The sequence below is a fragment of the Phaseolus vulgaris genome, chromosome 10, assembly GCF_000499845.2.
Source record: "Phaseolus vulgaris cultivar G19833 chromosome 10, P. vulgaris v2.0, whole genome shotgun sequence".
Taxonomy (NCBI): Eukaryota; Viridiplantae; Streptophyta; class Magnoliopsida; order Fabales; family Fabaceae; genus Phaseolus; species Phaseolus vulgaris.
The window spans coordinates 19672108-19683798 of record NC_023750.2 but is presented as its reverse complement, the minus strand read 5'-3'; the positions used below and the strand labels follow the sequence as shown (position 1 = coordinate 19683798).

At 43.7% G+C, this 11691-nt stretch overlaps 1 protein-coding gene across 1 annotated transcript; it reads right to left on the bottom strand.

Moving 5' to 3' along the window:
- Positions 1 to 336: 336 nt before the first annotated feature.
- Positions 337 to 1548, bottom strand: LOC137816263 (uncharacterized). Its single transcript, XM_068619344.1, has one exon. It carries the CDS (start codon positions 1546 to 1548, stop codon positions 337 to 339), a length of 1212 nt encoding a protein of 403 aa, XP_068475445.1.
- Between the last annotated feature and the right edge of the window lie 10143 nt (positions 1549 to 11691).

The following is an 11691-nucleotide window of genomic DNA, read 5'->3' as shown; positions in this document are numbered from 1 at the left end:
GAACATGGCTCTCTTTGTCTTTATGCTATTTTCATAGCATTTTCGGGCCTCTTCTTGATCAGATTTGATCACGATCATCTTGCCACTAAGATCTAGCAGCTTCATCTTCATGTGGCGCGTGGAGGCAACTGCTCTTAGCCTATTCAGCGTTGGTCTTCCCAACAAGATGTTGTAGGCTGAATTAGCATTCACGACTAGATACCGGATGCTCTCGGTGCGCGACGTCGTTCCATCAGTAAACGTCGTTCTTAGTTCCAGGTAACCTCGCACCTCAACTTGGTCCCCTGTGAACCCATACAAGCATCCATTGTAGGACCTCAGCAAGTCAGGGGACAACTACAACTTATTGAATGTCGACCAAAACATGACATCTGCAGAACTGCCCTGGTCGACGAGAAGCCTATGCACCTTTCTCCCAATTGTGACAACCGAAATGACCACGGGGTCATTGTCATGTGGGACAACATCTCGTAGGTCAGACCTTGTGAACACAAGGTCCAACTCCCACTGATCATCTGAACCCTCCTCAGCAACTGAATTCACTGCCCTTACATACCTCTTGCGTTGAGAGGCAATGGGTCCTCCTTCAGAAAAGCCACCAGAGATGGTGTGCACTTCTCCAAGGATTGGCATTTCATGCGCTTGATCCTCCTCTGGCACTATTAGGGTTGCGGTGGTGGCAGGCCCAACTAGATAATCCTTCATAAAGCCATTCTTCACGAGCTCATCCAACTGATGGCCCAGCGCCAAGCAGTTGTTGATATGGTGCCCAAACGCCTCGTGGAACTCGCACCACGAGTCTTTACGAGGTCCCAGCACCTTATCAGACTTCACTGGGGGCCTCAACCTGTCAGCTATGTTGGGCACAACAATAAGATCCTTCATCTCCATCACGAAATTGTGCCTTAACGGCCTATTTCCTTTCCTCACCTGCCTGTCCCCCTTTGCTGCCCCCCTTGCCTGAGGCCTCATCGCCTCGTATGGGCGCTTCCTGTCTTGGTTCTTCCTTTCCGTCGTGGCCTCGTTGACCTTGGCGGGTTGTGCACGCGACGACACTCTCGGGCGTGCGGGTGCGACACTTGTGCGCTTCTCACATACCTCACCCTCAGTGGCGATGTGTTCCACAGCGCGACGCCTTATCTCAGCAAAGGTTCGGGGACGGTTGCGGATGATTGACTCGCAAAAAAGCCCAGGGCAGACCCCCTTCCTAAACGCGTAGACAATCATGGGCTCCTCCGCGGTGCCAACCTTCACCACCTGGGCCCCAAAGCGATTAATATACTCCTTCAAAATCTCGCCTTGATACTGCTTCACATCAAACAAGTCGTACGAGACCGGCGGTGGAGCCCTGTTTGCTAGATACTGCTCCCTGAACAGCTGCGAGAGCTGTGCGAATGAGGTGATATGGCCATTCGAAAGACTAATGAACCAGTCCATGGCCATCCCAGTCAAAGTGCTCATGAAAAGCTTGCATCTTATAGCGTCGGAGCCGCCTACTAGCATCATTTGCGTGTGGAACGCAGTGAGATGTGCTTCGGGGTCCTCCATCCCTGTGAAGGTTACCTTGGGCCCCACAAATGTGTTGGGGATCACCGTCTCCAGTATCGGCTGCGAGAAAGGTGTAGAGAACTCCCTTGGGGGACTAGAACCCTCGGGCTCATCCCCGTCGCGTAGCCCTGAGTTGTTGCGCCACCCGCGTGCAACTCCTCATTAATGCGACAGAGCTCCTCATTTCTCGCCTGAGACGCCGCGAGATCCTCCTGCATGCGCCCTTGCTCAGCCTTCGACGCTGCCATTGCCTCCTGCAGTCCCTGCATCATGCCCATGACCTACTGCATGGTCATCTCTTCGCTCTCAACGCGCATCGAACCTTGCCTCGTGGACCTCATCTTCTGCGGTTTCTAGAACTTCCTCTAGTTGTCGTGCAACTCCAAGGGATAAAGAAAGCGTTGGGAACTCGAACTCAAATGAACACGATCAAACAACGAACTGAACCGAAGGCAATTGGTGAAAATGCACCACTTTCACAACGAACAGTGGATCTTGGTAAAATCTCGAGGGAACTGAATCGGAAACTGCAACTGGAAAACTGAACACTTGCGATGGGACTGATGTTTTAGATCGGGCCCTACGGTGGACGCCAAATGTTCCCGCCGGTTGACCAGATTGTGCTTCGTGCGTAGCTAAGACACGCGTAGCAAGGACTCCCTCGTCTTTGTTCCAAATCACCACCCTTCACCGCCGTGAGTACCTGAAAGAAGTGAACAAAGGGGCGCCCTCGCGGCCATTTGCACTCCGACGATCAAGTCAGGAAGCGAGAAACATCAAAGGGACACACCTCCGTATCGGAGCACCGTGAATGGATGCTCTGAAGGTGGTCGAATATCTGAGTAACTAATTTCTCTCTAATTGCCTGTGCGTACAGTGGGTTCGCGACCAAGCAACTAGCGTGTGTGTAAAACTGAGTCTGGATCCCTATCTCAAACGTCAAAAGCCCCTTACAAACGTTTTCAGCATTTAAAGCGTCTTAAAGCGCATTTAAAGCGTTTAAAACGTTCAAAGCATTTAAAGCGTTTAAAGTGCTTTAAAGCGTTCAAAACGTAAACTGAAATAAAAACGTACCTTAGCAAACTTTCAAGGAAACTTATACACCTTGATGTTTCAGTACTTACCTTGATCGTTATTCTACGTGGAAGGCCTTACAACACCGTAACCCAGTTTAGGAATATTCCATCGTGTAAGTCCTGTTAGAATATATGGCCTTAAACGAGAGGGGGGTGAATTGTTTAAGAAAGATTTTTGTAAACTTTTAACCTTAGAATGAAAATTCTTCAAAAGAACCTTGATTAAAGATTCAGTTTTTCAAAACAAACAGCAAAAGCACAAAGTTGGAAAAACAATCGGTTGTTTTAGCGAAACAATCGGTTGTTTATACCAGTTTCAAAATGACAAAACTGAATTTAAAGATATAGGGATAGAGAAATTGTACACAGTTGTTTATACTGGTTCACTCCAAATTCAGAGCTACATCCAGTCTTCTCAGAACCCTGAGGAAATACACTAAGTAATTACACCTTGATCACTTACACAACAACCAAGAGAATGACCTTGAACACCTCAAGAAACACACTCTCCTTGGCCAACACTAAGATTGCTGATCTTGAACACCTCAAGAACACACAGCCAATCTCAGCAAAACACAGAAACGAATTGTTCAACAGATTACAAAGATTACACTTGTTACGGATGAATATTTGAAATCAATACAAGTAGAATCCTATTCCAGCACCTTGATCAATCACAAACTCTTAAGCAATCTCAACACTTTGAAAAACTCTTTAGAAAAACTTTGTCAAAAGATTCTTAATTCTCAAATTTGTTTTTCTTAATATATTCAAAGATGTAGTTTGTTATCAAATCTTAACAAACTCTTAAATTGCATTAAAAGATTAGTCAAAGCATTTAATGACTGGAGCGTATTCAGTTAAAGCATTTAAAGCTCAGTCAAACACAAAACAGTTTTTCTGTTATGATTCCAAAACAAACAATCGGTTGTTTCCTCGAATCAATCGGTTGTTTTGGTACTTAACAGTTTCAACCTTTCAAAAACAGTTTTCAATCTTTCTCAAAACACCTAAGTATAAACTGATTCGACAAAACAATCGGTTGTTTCAACTTAGTTTGTGTTTCGGCCGGTTGACCGGGATCGTCTTCGCGCGTGGCTTGTCCTCGCGAGCCAGGGCACCTTAGTTTTGAGTACCTTACTGGGGTTCTTCGTGCCCTTTATATAGGTGAAAAACTAGGGTTTACCTTTGCGCTGCTGCTTATATCTAGGGTTCCTTGGAGAAGGTCCTTGCGCCGCTATCCCTAGGATCCTAGCGTATCTGGCCCATGGACTTTCCTTATCTGGAGTGCAATGAATAATCCTGCGGCCACTTGGGTTCTAACTTGAACGCTGTATCTCTCGCGCCATCATACTTCGTGGGTGCCCTAATTAGTCACGTTTCCCCTTTGACTTGATCGTTTATTCTGTGCGGAGGGTCCCATAGCGCCGCCACCCAACTTAGGGTTATTCCATCGTGTGGGCCCTCTTCTCAGCGAAATGCTTCTGTCATGCGGGTTGACTCTTCGGGCGATGTTTTACTTGGGCGACGTCTTCCTTAGGCGATGTCCTTTTCTTGGGCGATGACTCATCTTGGCGGTGACACATCTCGGCGATAACCGATTATGTATACTGAAGAACGCCGCTTTCTACATACAGCGACTATGTTGACTTCTTGACCACCTACCTTTCTCTTGTCCACGTCATCACACCCGATGACCTGGTCGGTACACAAGGCCCCCAGTCTTGAGCTGATAACTTGTTTTCAGCAAAAAGACTAAGAAGTTCACTGTTCCATTTTCTTCTTCAATACATATAAATGTGCGCATGGTTTCGCTTTTATCTGCTGTGTAATCATCTGATATAACTGACTAACTCTTGCTTTAAAGAAATCGACTTAGCGCCAACCAGTGCTTAGCTCTGTGAAAATTAACTTAACTGGACAAACTATTAGTTTATAACAATAACATTTAATGCAAAATCGCTTACTGGGCAGTAGGCGTGGGTCAGTCTTAGTATCTGAAATCTAGCTCGCCTGATTTGCCAAGTGACATGCGCACTTCTATGTCATCGCCTCAAACTCTGCTAACTTAGTTCTCGCCGTGTACTTCTTCTTTCGAGCTTCAATCACAAAGCCGTGGGCTTCTTTGGATGCTATTTTCCTTTTTATCTGCCAAGGCGTCCTCTGGGGAGCGGCCTCATACCTTGAGCTATCAATTCTGCTCATTCTGGGAGGAGAGCTGCCTTTAACAGACCCCCCTCTGCCTTCCCTGAGCCTTTAATCTGAAACAACTTGATCTGAGTAGTGAGGTGTCTTTTACGAACCTACCTCAGCCATCCTGTAACTTCTTCCGTCCTTTGCACCACACCTGGACTCGCTCTAGGGTGAGAAGGACTTTCTCTGGAGTCTCAACTTGCCCAGGGGTTACCTCTCCTCTTCTCCTGGATGTGCTGCGGACTTGCAATCTTGCCTCAATTCGCTCTCGCAAAGAGGTCTTGTATCTGTTCTGGCCTGCACCCGCTCTAGGCGAGGAGGACTTTCAATCTCTTCCCGCCTATTCTCGCTCACGGCGAGTAGGTCTTTTAATCTCATCTCGCCTGCACTCGCTCGCGGCGAGTAGGACTTTTTTAATCTTTTCTTGCCCGAACTCACTCGAGGGTGAGAAGGACTTTTTCTTGTGCCTCAACTTGCCCAGGGGCTACCTTTTCCCTGGATGCACTGAGGACTTTTAATCTCATCTTGCCTGAACTCACTCGAGGGTGAGGAGGACTTTCTCTAGTGCCTCAACTTGCCCAGGGGCTACCTTTTCCCTGGATGCACTGAGGACTTTTAATCTCATCTTGCCTGAACTCACTCGAGGGTGAGGAGGACTTTCTCTGGTACCGGGGCTAGCTATTCATACTTGAGGAGGGGGCATCCCGAAGGAATCCCTTAACCCCTGCTCAAGGACTAGGCGCCCGGATTTTAACTCATACCTGTCATCTTGCTCTGAACTCTCGCCTATACTCGTTCTTGGCGAGTAGGACTTCTTAATATGTTCTCGCCTACTCGCCTATACTCGCTCTAGGAGAGTAGGACTTTTTATTCTGTTCCCGCCTATACTCGTTATGGGCGAGTAGGACTTAAAACTTAACTTTCACCTCCGATTGCCAGGTGTCGATGAGGGTTTAAAACTTTGTGCTTGTGCCTCCAATCGCCAGATGGCGATGAGGACTTAAAAACTTTATGCTCGTGCCTGCGATCCCCAGGTGGCGATGAGGACTTAAAAACTGAATGCATGCCATAATCTTTAAACTGTTGCCTTAAATCTCATACAAGCGATAAGGTCTTTTTCCTGAAAACTTAAAACGATAAGCATGAGAACTTAAATAACTTGGAAACTTTGATAAAACTGTTTTAACTGAAACTACTTCTTAAAGAGTGCCCCTTGAAAAACTGCTTTAACTGAAACTACTTCTAATTATTACCTTGGCGATCTGGTCTTGTGTCTCGCCGTCTAAAGTTTTCCCCAGCTTAAAAGTCTTTCCGTTGATCTTCTTCTCAAGCCACTCCTCGACTGGTTGAGGCCTCTTCTCGTTGGTCAACTCCAACGGTAGACTTTAGCCCTTCTATCTCCGTCTGTTCAAAGGCTCGAACCACAACGGTGGCGAGCTGCGATCAAGGGTGCCCATGTCCAGATTGTCTCTGAGCCAAGGGTCAGTGCACATGAGTCGCAATGTACCTGTTAGAGGAGTTGTCCTGATGGCTTGACTTTTCACCGACAGGCTTCGTCGTCCAACACTACACTTCTATGACCCTACATGGTGTAAAAGTTTGATGTTGTACTGCCCTTTACCGTCGAGCTACGGTAGGACATAATAATCTGTCATTCTCGACACACGAGTTCTGCAAAGTTTGTCAAAGTTGATCTTTTTTGCATGTTGTAGATCGTGAACTAGTACACCGGGTATGTTCCCAGGAAAGAGAGGTGGGTCACCAACGGACATGCTTAAATACCAAGTCTTTCCTCGCCAGAACTTTCCTAGACATGTACTTTTTCACTACTATGCTCTATGACCAGCAACAAGAATAACTTCTCTACTGTGAGAGATCATGATCATGATAACAATAACGAATTTAAATGATAATTAATAGTTCACGTCATCTTCAGAATAACATGATAAAAATAATAATCATTTATCTTTGGGAATAACATCACAACAGATAAAATATTTATTTATCTTTTATTTCTAGAATAATGTCACAACAAACAAAATATCTCTTTATCTTTTATCTCCAGAATAATATCACAACAAATAAAATATTTCTTTATCTTTTATCTCTAGAATAATATCACAGCAAACAAAATATCTCTTTATCTTTTATCTCCAAAATAAATAAAATATCTCTTTATCTTTTATCTTTGGAATAATATCGCAACAGATAAAATATTCCATTATCTTTTATCTTCATAATAATATCATAACAAATATAATATCACAACAAATAAAATATTTCTTTATCTTTTATCTATAATAATATCACAACAAATATAATATCACACAAATAAATATTTCTTTATCTTTTATCTCTAGAATAATATCACAATAGATAAAATATATTTTTTATCTTTGTTACCTTTTCTGGGCTGACCAACATCTGAGTTGAGCTCACGACTCACCTCTTGTGCCCAATCACCGATGACCTCCCCCGAACCCTTGGGTCGAGCTGACGGGCTCTCCTGCATGGTACTCATGCCCCTGTCTTACCTGGCACTAGGTAACCATTTACTCACGGGGCGCCTATACTCGAGTGGTTGCACTGACACCGAGCTAGGTTGACTTTACCTGTGTTGTGCTTAAACAAATCAACAAACAGATCAATTCCACAGAGCGTCTATGCTCGTACTTATACCGAGCTAGGTCAACTTATCATGTGCCAATTCAGATAAATCAACAAAGTTAAATGCATCATCTTCCAAAAACAGATTTATCACACATTGTTCAAAGAGAAAGCATTAAGCACGAATATCTTAGCTGAAATACAACTTGAGGTTTGCCACATTCCACGCTCAAGGAATGGCCTTAACTGGTCAGCCTTGGCTTCTTCATTCACTGATTGGAGGGCTTCTCCACGATTTGTTGTATGGTCATCTCTTCGCTCCTAGTGCGTGCGGGTCTCATGTTCGTGGATTCTGGAAGCCCCCCTTGACTATCTGCAATTTGAGGGCTGGAACTAGGTTGGAAACTGCAACTGGAACTGAAAAACTTGTGTGGTGGGACTGATGTTTTATATCGAGCCCCACGGTGGGCGCCAAATCTTCCGGCCGGTTGACCGGGATCGTCTTCGCGCGTGGCTTGTCCTCGCGAGCCAGGGCACCTTCGTTTTGCTCCGTCTGTGAGTACCTTACTGGGCTTCTTCGTGCCCTTTATATAGGTGAAAAACTAGGGTTTGCCTTTGCGCTGCTGCTATTATCTAAGGTTCCTTGGAGAAGGTCCTCGCGCCGCTATCCCTAGGATCCTAGCGTATCTGGCCCATGGACTTTCCTTATCTGGAGTGCAATGAATAACCTTGCGGCCACTTGGGTTCTAACTTGAACGTTGTATCTCTCGCGCCATCATACTTCGTGGGTGCCCTAATTAGTCACGTGTCCCCTTTGACTTGATCGTTTATTCTGTGCGGAGGGTCCAATAGCGCCGCCACCCAACTTAGGGTTATTCCGTCGTGTGGGCCATCTTCTTAGCGAAATGCTTCTGTCACGCGGGTTGACTCCTCGGGCGATGTCTTACTTGGGCGACGCCTCGCTTGGGCGACGTCTTGCTTAGGCGATGTCCTTTTCTTGGGCGATGACTCATCTTGGCGGTGACACATCTCGGCGATAACCGATTATGTATACTGAAGAACGCCGCTTTCTACATACGGCGACTATGTTGACTTCTTGACCACCTACCTTTCTCTTGTCCACGTCATCACACCCGATGACCTGGTCGGTACAGTTTGAAAAACATTTTACTTTGATAAAGATTGAGATGCTAATTGCTTGAGATTTAATACAAGGGTGGATTACAACATATAAACTACCCCAGAACAAAGCTTAAACCAGCACAGCAACATCAAGCAAAGCTGAGGCTTCAACATCCTTCAAAGGATTTGGATTCTTCAAAACATTGAACACCACTTGGTTCAACAATCTCCCCCTATTTGATGAAGACAAATTCCTGGTGCTTGTGTTGTACCTGATTAAATCTGAAGCAGTTCCTGCGGAAAAAGCATTTATACTATCCAAAGCTTCTTACAGCAGCTAGTGAGATTTTAACTCATTTAAAGAATAAAACATGATAAACAATCGGTTGTTTACACGAAACAATCGGTTGTTTCTATCAGCAGCAGCAGAAAACACTTTTATATCACAGTTTTTAACATTTTGTGCAATATCAGACAAAGATATACAAGAACCAATAATACTCCCCCTATTTGTCTTCACAAATAGACTTTAACATGTACCACAAACAGATTTAAGAGAGATTATTAAGATCAAGAATATCTAACTCATTTCTTAAGAAGAAAAACCTCTCTTTTGGTAATGGTTTTATGAAGATGTCAGCTAGCTGCAGTTTGGTCTCCACAAACTTCACTTCACAATTCCCATTTTGCACATGATCTCTGATGAAATGATTTCTTATTTCAATATGTTTGGTCCTTGAGTGTTGAATCTGATTTTTGGTAAGATTGATTGCACTTGTGTTATCGCACATCAAGGGAACTTTGCTGATTTGTAAACCAAAATCTGCAAGTGGTTGCTTGAGCCATAGAATCTGTGCACAGCAGCTACCAGCTGCTATATATTCAGCCTCTGCAGTAGAGAGAGCAACACATGCTTGCTTCTTGCTATGCCATGAGATTAGGCTTGAGCCAAGAAGGTGACAAGTGCCACTAGTGCTCTTTCTATCTAGCTTGCAACCTGCAAAGTCAGAATCTGAATAACCAATTAAATGTATTGAAGAGTGAGAAGGATACCATAGTCCTACAGATGATGTTCCTTTGAGATATTTCAAAATTCTTTTTGCAGCTTTGAAGTGTGACTCTTTAGGATTGGCTTGATATCTTGCACATAGACACACCGCAAACATGATGTCCGGCCTACTAGCTGTTAGATAAAGCACAGATCCAATCAAACCTCTGTATTTTGTTTGATCTATACTCTTTCCAGCAGCATTCGCATCCATGTAGCAGCTTGATGGCATTGGAGTGCTTGCTTCTTTGCAATTCTCCATTTCAAAATTCTTGAGAATCTCCTTGCAATACTTTGATTGACTTAAGAAAATCCCATCCTTTGTTTGTTTAACTTGCAATCCAAGAAAGAAAGATAGTTCTCCCATCATAGATATTTCAAACTCACCTTTCATTGCAGCCACAAATTCTTCACACAATCTATCTTGTGTAGCACCAAAGATGATGTCATCAACATAGATTTGCACAAGAATTATTTCTGCATTTGACTTCTTGATGAAGAGTGTCTTGTCTACCATTCCTCTTTCATAACCATGAGATAGCAGAAAGTTGCTAAGCCTCTCATACCACTGCCTTGGAGCTTGTTTCAGTCCATACAAAGCTTTCTTCAACTTGAAGACATGGTTAGGATACTTGTGATCTTCAAAACCCGGTGGTTAATCTACATAGACTTCCTCATTGATGTAGCCATTCAAGAAGACACTATTTACATCCATTTGGAAGAGTTTAAAACCACTCATACAAGCAAAGGCCAGCAGCAGCCTCACAGCCTCCAATCTAGCCACAGGAGCAAAGGTTTCACCATAGTCTATGCCCTCTTCTTGATTGTAGCCTTTAGCAACTAGTCTTGCTTTGTTCCTAGTGATCACTCCATTCGCATCTAGCTTGTTCCTGAAAACCCATTTCGAACCAATAATATTCATTTCATTAGTTTTAGGGACAAGAAACCATACCTCATTCCTTTCAAACTGATTTAGCTCTTCATGCATAGCTTCAACCCACTTCTCATCCTTGAGAGCTTCCTCAATTGACTTTGGTTCAATTTGAGATACAAAAGTTGTGTGCCTGCAGTAGTTTGAGATGGAGCTACGTGTGGAGACACCTTCCTTTATCTGCCCTATGATGTTGTCCACTGACAGATCTCTAGGAATCCTCCATTCTTTGGGCAGCTCACTCTGTTGCAGAATTTCAATCGGTTGTTTCTGCGAATCAACCGGTTGTTTTTCTGCACAGATTTCCAGCTTCTCCAAACTGATGCTTTGTTCATCTTCCTCAGCCCTGATCTTTGGGATCTGACTGATTCTGCGATCTACCTCATCAAAGACAACGTGAACTGATTCTTCTACAGTCATCAACCTTTTGTTGTAGACTCTATATGCATGGCTTGTGAGTGAATAACCAATGAAAATACCAAGATCAGCTTTTTCATCAAACTTTCCCAAGCTTTCCTTTCCATTGTTGAGAACAAAACAGCTACAACCAAAGACTTAGAGGTGACTAATGTTGGGCTTCCTTCCATTGAAAAGTTCATATGGAGTTTTCTTCAAAATGGGCCTTATAAGTACCCTATTCATCACATAACAAGAGGTACTCACTGCATTTGCCCAAAAATACTTAGGAAGTGATGATTCACTAAGCATTGTTCTTGCAAGCTCTTCAAGAGACCTGTTCTTCCTCTCTACAACTCCATTTTGCTGTGATGTTCTTGGTGCAGAGAAATTGTGCAAAATCCCCAACTTCTCACAGAACTTGACAAACTTCTCATTCTGAAATTCTCCTCCATGGTCACTCCTTATAAAACCTATGTTGCTGTTCTTTGTGTTTTGTAGTCTTCTTGCTAGCTTTTTGAATGCAGCAAAGGCATCACTCTTTGATTCCAAGAACAAGGTCCAAGTGTACCTAGAGAAATCATCAACAATAACAAGAGCATAATAATTTCCACCAAGACTCATAGTTCTAGAGGGTCCAAAGAGATCCATGTGAAGGAGTTCAAGAGGTCTCAAAGAAAAGACAACATTTTTGGTTTTAAAAGAACTTTTCACTTGTTTCCCTTTTTGGCATGCTTCACAAATGTGATCCCTCTCAAACTTGAGTTTTG

Bases quoted from the DNA above. Each gene is read 5' to 3' on its own strand.
- LOC137816263 (XM_068619344.1), bottom strand. From the start codon at position 1,548: ATGGAGGACCCCGAAGCACATCTCACTGCGTTCCACACGCAAATGATG.